Consider the following 8172-nt stretch of genomic DNA (forward strand, 5'->3'; position numbering starts at 1 on the left):
ATGTATTCAAGCTATATGACGGCAGTCTGTAAAAACCTGTAAAAAGTCTGGACCAGACAATCCAGTGATCGACATCATGAACATGGATCTACGCAATTGGGATACATATAAAAAAAACCCAGGGGGAGCAATTTGGTAGTTAATAATTTGGTAATTTACATATGTTAAAATAAGTACTACGAAGTTTGTAAAAGTTTTTTTGTATGGCAATTCAAGTGTAAAGGGTTCACTACCATGTAGAGCTGGCTACTTAATATATACTTTTTAATGCTGCAACGTGATTTAACTCGCGCAGTTATGTAGATACTATACTAAAAAACCTCATCCAGCTTTACTTGGTAGAACCCTTCGCCAATGGACCCTTTGGTTGCGTGGTTAGAGTTACGTCCCTTGGATTTTTAACAGCAGGAAAGTCGGTCGTCGGCTATTTCGCCAAGCCTTGATAATAGACTGCATGCTTGCTCCGTCTGTTGGCAAGTTGAACGACACAAACGTTTCGAGGTAAGAAGTCTTTTCCCGGGAACTATAAAATATGTATTCTCGACACTGTAAGACGAACTTGTGTAATGAAATGGTATGGCTAGTGCTGCACTCATACTTTTGTAACGGTCTAGTCTTACAGTAGATCTAACGGCGTTATAATAGACTTACGTCTACTAATTTAAGGGATTTCCTTAGTGTTCATTCAAAGCCGTGAGAAGATCCAGTGCGCGAGGCAGGCTTTTGTCTTGACTGTTGGACCCCATCACCTCATGAAGGTGAAATATTGGTTACTCAGACGAAGACATGCAGGTGTTGTTTTAGGTGATTCACTGATTGAAGCACAGGACCATGTGACTAGGCCTAATATTCAATACTAACATAGCTCTAGAATATATGTACATGGTCCTGTAATTGAAGTGAGTAAGTGAGTATGGTTTTATGCCGCTATTAGCAATATTCCAGCAATATCACAGCGAGGGACACCACAAACAGACAAATGGGCTTCACACATTGTACCCATGTCGGGAATCGAACCCGGGTCGAATGCTTTAACAGGTTACCCTTTGATCACAAGGCTACCCGGGCCCTTAATTGGAGTTAGGTTATTGTCTATAGATATTGTAATAAGTGATACCTTTTTAACATTGACATAGGAATTAACATAGGAATTTAAGTTGTAAAAGTTTTTTTATGGTAATTCAAGTGTAAACTGAGCTCAACTTACCAGCGTACGTTTTACATAGATTGTCATCCTTGCTCAGGAAACACCATATCTGTGCTTATCGGTTTTACCAAAGTGGTAATTGTTTCATTAGGGAGGTGGCAGCAGAACGTGTTACACTAATGCCCAATCCCATTGTCTTTTTAGACAAAAAAATATGTTTAAATTAAACTATCCTCCCACATTAAGGCTGACAAACTGGGACACGATAGAAATACTTCTTAAAACAATGTTAGACTAACTCACTTTCCATACTTATGGGATAATTTATTTTCAGTTTACAAGAATGGAAGAAAGAGGTTGAGGGGAGAAGTCTCGGATGTCATCATGGATCATTCTAGCCATACTACAGGAAAGAATGGAGACAATCACATCATTCTCCAAGTAAATGAAACTCGAATAAAATGTAAAAAACATGTTCTTATTGCAAAAAGTGACTATTTCCAAGGAATGTTTGCAAGTAACATGAAAGAAAGTTCATCAGATGTAATTGAGTTAAAAGGAGCCAAAGCTGACGTGATTCAATTGTTAGTGAAATCTTTGGACTCTCCTCTGCTCATAACAGAAGACAATGTGTATGATTTGACAGAAGCTTCTGTAGTGTACCAATTCCAAGAAGTACTGGAATCGTGTTGTGAGTTCCTGGACCATTCCTTGGATCATTCCAACTGTCTGACTGTCATGACAATGGCTGACATGTTCTCGCTGTCAGAGTTGTTCCATAAGGCAAAGACACACTCTTTGTGGTACTTTGAAGATGTTGCCCGAGAATTGGAACTCTACGACCTGCCAGAGCCTCAGCTCATTGCCTACCTTTCCCATAATGCTCTCCACTGCACTGATGAATGGCTGGTGTTTGATGTGTTATGCAAGTGGTACACACAGAATATCTCTTGCAATTCTGATCCTCTTGCTGATTCCTTACATTCAAATGGCGAAAATAATGTGAATGAGATGGACCAGTGCAGTTCCTCTCCAGACAATCATTTCAATGATATGAACACTGATCCCAAAGAGCTGATACAGGATTCCAGCATGCCTATTTCTGTGAAAGATTGTACTTCTGTTGTGGTCAGTGTTGTTGCTCCAGGTCAGTTCACTGACCGTCACACTTCAAACAATGCGGCAGCAGTTCCCAGTACCAAGTTCTGTGAGCTGTTGAAGAAGTGTGTGTATTTTGACATGCTGTGTGAGCAGCAGATACAGAAACTACTTCAGCATCCTCTGGTGGCTGCTGACGAAGATGCTAGGCAACTAGTGTCAGATGCTGCTGCATTAAGGAAACTGCATCTTCGAACAAGACCAGCTGCCCAGGTATGTACATTTGATACTGATATTAGGGACATGGGTGCCCCAGACGTTGCAATTTGCTGGGCAGAGTTGCCTCCCTTAGGCATGCCAGTAACCTATGTTTGTGGGTATGAATCCCGGGTTTCCCTGATTATGTTTCTTGGTTATAAATCCGTGGCAATTATGGTAATGGTGATTTATGTTGCATAACTTACTTCGCTGCTCTGGAGCCTTGCTTTATGTCATCATGTTATTAGTAATTATATGATTTCTTGTTCTGCATGTTCAGGTATCTAAGAGAAAGTCTCCAACTGCCATCATGTGTTTTGGCGGCCATGTTTGTTCATCGTTAACATGTGTGAAACCTGACCAGTGTGAGGGCAACTCCGCCTCGAGGGACATGCTGTGGTTCTCACAAGACACGTGTTCCTTCTCTGTCGAAGCTCTCACAAAAGATGACAACTCAGAGCTTGGTGAAAATGCTCTCAAGGTGATAGGGTGTCAAGTTACACTTGTTGGTGGGTATCTTGTACTATCATAGTATTTACAATGGAATCTTTGGTTCTCTGCATTACCAAGATAACAGGTTTTAAAATATTGAACACTAACTAATAGAAATAATGATATTTGTTTTACATTTGTTTTAAGATGAACATTTTATCCATATTTGGTTAAATATTTTAAAGATAAATACTACTAGTTATGCTTTTATGCAGAAGTGTTTTCTCAGCGATCGTTTTGTGTCATGTTTCTTGCATACTAATTTAGGAATTTGTTGTGATAGCAATAGAATAAACTTTAACCATGCTAAACACCTTATTTTTTTTTGGAAACTTACATATAAAAGTTTGAAAATATTTATCTTTGATAAAGTTAAATATTCTAAATAAAAATCAGCAGACTTCCTGAAGAAATGTGCAATTGAAAATATTAATATACAGCAAATATCAATGACTGGATTGTCTGGTCCAGAATCGATTATTAAACAGACCAGCATCATATATCTGGAACATTGCTGAGTGTGGCATTAAACAACAAACAATGATTGCGTAATTACGTATAATAGGAATTCTCATCTTCTATCAGAGCCAGAATAATCCATTCATGAGATACATGATGTGCCAATGTCAAACATTATTCCTGTCTCCAGGGGCACAGGTGGCCCAGTCGTCTGAGGTGCTGGGTATTCCAGATTTGAGTCCCATAGTCTTGTCAGACATACCAGAAACCTTTGATGGTTGGTTCAAATCCTGGTTTGCCCTGATTATGATTTTAGGTTTGTCAGCTCCATACCTGTTCTCAGGGGTTTCACCAAAGTTGTAAACGTCCATCGTCCTACATCACTTTGGACTTTGAAGCTGACATGTCGTGATGTAACCGAAATACTGTTCAAAGTGGTCTTACACCGAACTCACCCACTCACTCACTGACCATTGCGACCACTGTTTCAGACAAGGAGGTGTTCGTCTCTGGTGGGGAGGCGGTCCTGGGGAGGAACACGTGGCAGATGACAATGATGGCGTTCAACTGTTTCACCCGTAGATGGTGCTGCAAGAAGGTTCTCCGACAGCCCCGGAGACACCATGGAGCATGTGCCGTGGACCGCAGACACTTGTTTCTAATTGGAGGGTTTGGGCGCTTCCGGAAGATACTCAATGTTGTTGAAAGCTTTGACGTTGAAACAGGTGACCTAAACTTATTTATTAGACTAGTGGCTAAGTCTCTGATTGATAGGTACATCCCGACATTCAGGCGAACCAGTGATTTGTGCCTTGCAAGCAAGAATAAACAAAAAATGTTATATCATGATATGTGCCAAAGATTTTGTTCAAACAATAGTTAGACTAAACATAAAAAAATGATGTTTGTTGGATAGGAACCAAAGCGATTTGATAATGTTGAAAATGAATTTTAATTCATCAAGTGAAACTCATTATAAATTTCCCCTGGGTATAATAATGTTTTTCAAGAATCTATGACAGGCGTTCTGGGGTATAACTTAGGTGCTACTCTTATTACCTGAAGTATATTACACAGGCAGCTAAGCACTGGGATCCTTATCATCTACATTCACTCTCCATCCTATTTCAGATGAATGGTCAGACCATCCTCCCTTGCTTCAGCCTGAGTTCTCTGCCGCAGTCGCTGTCTGTAACAACAAAATCTACGTCTTTAAAACACAGATTCAGCAGTACTGTCTCACAACTCGTGAATGGTCATTCATCACCATAAGCCAACCAATCAGCTCCAATGTCAACTTTGCCTTGACCTTTGGCAGCAGCATCTACCTGTGCTGCAAGTTCACCAAGAATCTGAGAATGTTTAACCCAGAAACAAGAGACTGCAAGGAATTGGGCCATTTCCAGACAGAGTGTATGGGATGTGTCCTGCTCCATGGGAAGGTTTACTGGTTCGAGGATTTCTCCAACAGCCCGACAGTGGAGTGTTTTGATCCTAGGGACAAATCTTTTGAAATTGTGGGTAAAATAAAGAACTGTTTCTTGGCTGGCGAAATTATCTCAGTCCCGAAATACCCTGTCTTTTCTCCATCTGCTTTGACATAAGGAATGTCATTATGTGGATGGATTTTACAATGAAACCTTGTTTACTTGAAGTGTCTTTCTGTTAGTTTAAGGATCATCAGATCTCAGGGATCAGTGAAGCTGGGAGATGACTGAGGGTGGCTGTGTTACAAGCTATGCCGTATGAACATTTGAAACCTATGTTACAATAGTGGTTTTCAGCACATATGAAATAACTGGGAATACTGATTGCAGAAATCTTTTAAGAATTACATTGGTCAGTTGTAAAATTACAATTATTAACATTTGAAAAATGTACAGAAAACTGAGCAGTTGAAAAACTCAGCAGACATTTTATCTTTTATGGTACGAGGCATAAGGCACTTGTATAAGGCACACGTGGCACTCCCTGCGGAGTTGTTTCTGTTAGATCAGCTGCTAAAATTTGAGAATTGAAATAGTTGAATATTGGCCACAACAGTTCAATGAGGTATTTAGGAGATAAACACACTGTGTTTTCAGTGTAGCGCTAAGTTACCTGTAGATTTAACTCTCCTTAATTAAGTTTGGAACCGACTATACTCAGACTTTTCTTTCTGAATAATTGTTGGTTAGATTCCAGTTTCCAGTTTGTTTGTTTGTTGTTTAACACTACACTCAGCAATATCCCAGCTATATCCCAGTGATTGACATCATGAGCATTGGTAAACACAATTGGGATACAATGACATGCATCAACCAAGTCAGTAAACCTGACCACCCAATCCTGTCAGTCACCTCTTACAGTAAGCATTGGTTGCTGAAGACGTAATCTATCAGTGATCTTCACATAGCCCAGTGGTTAAAGCGTTCACTCATCACGACGAAGAAGCCCATTTCTGGTGTCCCCCGCTGTGATATTGCTGGAATATTGCTAAAAGTGGCGTAAAACCATACTCCCTCACTCATAAGTCGAACATTTTTACACTTGAATGTCTTGAATGAGGCATGTGCTCCATTCTTCAATCCAGGGAACAGTGTTTGAAGCAGACAGAAAGTTGGCACTTTCAGATAGATATCATGTCCACACTGGGCATGCAGATAAGTCGCAAGTCAGATCGTGGAAGGCCTCATGTCGCCCACGTCTAGCTCTTATTACATGTAGATTCCAATAGGTACAGCTAGTTTTCTAGAAACTGTTACCTCACGAAGCTGCTAGATTTAGGTAGTCAGTCCTGGAAGTGAATCGTCAACTGTAAACAAGCTCCTCACCGTGGAGCTCTCAATACTGGGATGATAATGAAGGGTGTCAAGCGCTGTGATGGAGCTTGGACTGAAAACAACTAAGGGAGGTCACTCTAATTTTCCATCGCTTCAATCTGCTGCCTATTAACATCAGAAATCTACTTACAATATATACTGCCACATATTTACAGAGGGTTGTGTTGGGTTTAGATCTTTTCAAGGTCAGCAATTAGTGTTTAGTGTTTAGTGCTTATGATGTATCTGTACTACACACTTTCAATGTTCTCATGTATGCAAGTAAAATATACTGGTGTAAAGCACAATGTTTGACTATACACACCAATATACAACAACTACACACAACATTGGAGTCATAATTTCACTCATGATCGTTGCTGATACCAAAGAGTTTGCATTTAAATTTAGTCATGGCAGAATGGCTTTAAACATACTGTGTTTTCATTGTAGAGCTGTGGCAGCACTAAATGTAACATTTAAAACAACATGCTGTGTATTCGGTTACAAAGATTAATGCAAATGAACAGGAATAGCTCTTCTTTGAAAACACAGTATGTTTATCTCCTAACTTGCCCACTGTAAATCTTTCTCTCAGCTGATTCAAGGTGTAAAGGACACAGGTGATGCAACAGTTTGTAGTGTAGAGTTGCATCCCTTAGGTGTGCCAGAAACCTGGTTCAAATTCCAGACTCTCTCCAGATTTCTATGTTTGTCAGCACCATACCCATGCTCATTGGTTTCACCAAAGGGGTAAATGGATAAGATCTGCATCACTTCTCTGGCTTTTTCCACTGATATCAAGCTGACATGCTGTGATATAACTGAAATACTGTTAAATGCAGCATTAAACCAAACTCATCAACTATTCAAGGTGACATCTTGTAGTACATGAGTAAAGTGTCACTGTGTTCAGAAGTTTGTGAAAGTTATTAACAGTAGTATGTACATGTTTGTTTTTGAGTATGTGTAGTCCTTACATTTTAAGTAGGGTAGGGGGCATGGGGGGCCCAGTTGTTAAAGGCGCTGCAATTCGCTGTGCAGAGTTGCGTCTCTTTGGCAGTCCAGAAACCTAAGATCGTGTCTTGAATCCTGGTTCGCCACGATTATGTTTCTAGGTTTGTAAGCACCATACACATGCTCATGGGTTTTACCAAAGTGGTAAAACTTTGAAACCTGCATCACTTTGGGCTTTCCTCCCACATTAAGCTGACATTGTGTGATATAACTGGAATACTGTTCAAAGTGGGGTTAAACCCAACAACTCAGGTGTTCATTGACTCAAGAGGTGTCTTTTTGAGAAGTTGAAAAGACATCCCCAGAGAAGAAGAGTACATGTAGATGTAGTCTATGAGGAGATTTGGAAGCAATAAAAATAGACTTTGGATGGTTGTTGGACATGTTTGATTACTGTTATCTCTGTCCAAGGTTTCAAGCTGTACAAAATAAAATATTTTTACATGATGTCCATTGTGTTTGATTATCTAATGTATTGTATCTTCATTCTGTTGGGATAAATACCTTGTACCTATTCGCCACTGAACTTGGTTTCAAAATTGATGATCCTCATATCACTGACTGCCTCCGTGGTCTCGTGAATAGAGCATCTGCCCAGAGATACGAAGGTCGGTGGTTCGATCCCCTAGCTGGTCATACCAAAAGAACCCATGATGATCTGGGTTACAATTGGTCTTCAACAACCCATGCTTGTCTTATGCTTGCCGTAAGAGGCGACTAACGGGATCGGGTTTGCCGGTTCGGAGTCACTATACATACAGTGTTTAAGTGGTGTATCCATGGTAAACTGTGGCATGGTATATCAGTGGGTTAGCACTATAAAAGTGGCATTAGTCCAGAGTGGTACAAGAAAGCATGCACACACATGCATGCACGCAACCACGTGCCCTCCCCACCCCC

The 8172-nt window shown here is 40.3% G+C and overlaps 1 protein-coding gene across 1 annotated transcript; it reads left to right on the plus strand.

Moving 5' to 3' along the window:
* Nucleotides 1–239: 239 nt before the first annotated feature.
* Nucleotides 240–5315, plus strand: LOC124135605 (kelch-like protein 40). The gene is made up of 5 exons (XM_046500999.2): nt 240–501; nt 1482–2518; nt 2784–3012; nt 3946–4179; nt 4586–5315. The coding sequence occupies exons 2-5, from the start codon at nt 1532–1534 to the stop codon at nt 5056–5058; spliced, it is 1923 nt and encodes a 640-aa protein (XP_046356955.2). The 5' UTR covers nt 240–501; nt 1482–1531; the 3' UTR covers nt 5059–5315.
* Nucleotides 5316–8172: the final 2857 nt, after the last annotated feature.

The sequence above is a fragment of the Haliotis rufescens genome, unplaced genomic scaffold, assembly GCF_023055435.1.
Source record: "Haliotis rufescens isolate VD_foot unplaced genomic scaffold, xgHalRufe1.0.p SCAF_2, whole genome shotgun sequence".
NCBI lineage: Eukaryota > Metazoa > Mollusca > Gastropoda > Lepetellida > Haliotidae > Haliotis > Haliotis rufescens.

Bases quoted from the DNA above. Each gene is read 5' to 3' on its own strand.
- LOC124135605 (XM_046500999.2), top strand. From the start codon at position 1,532: ATGGATCATTCTAGCCATACTACAGGAAAGAATGGAGACAATCACATC. The intron at 2,519-2,783 runs GTATGTACATTT...CTGCATGTTCAG, and splicing joins GAACAAGACCAGCTGCCCAG to GTATCTAAGAGAAAGTCTCC. The intron at 3,013-3,945 runs GTGGGTATCTTG...CCACTGTTTCAG, and splicing joins GTGTCAAGTTACACTTGTTG to ACAAGGAGGTGTTCGTCTCT.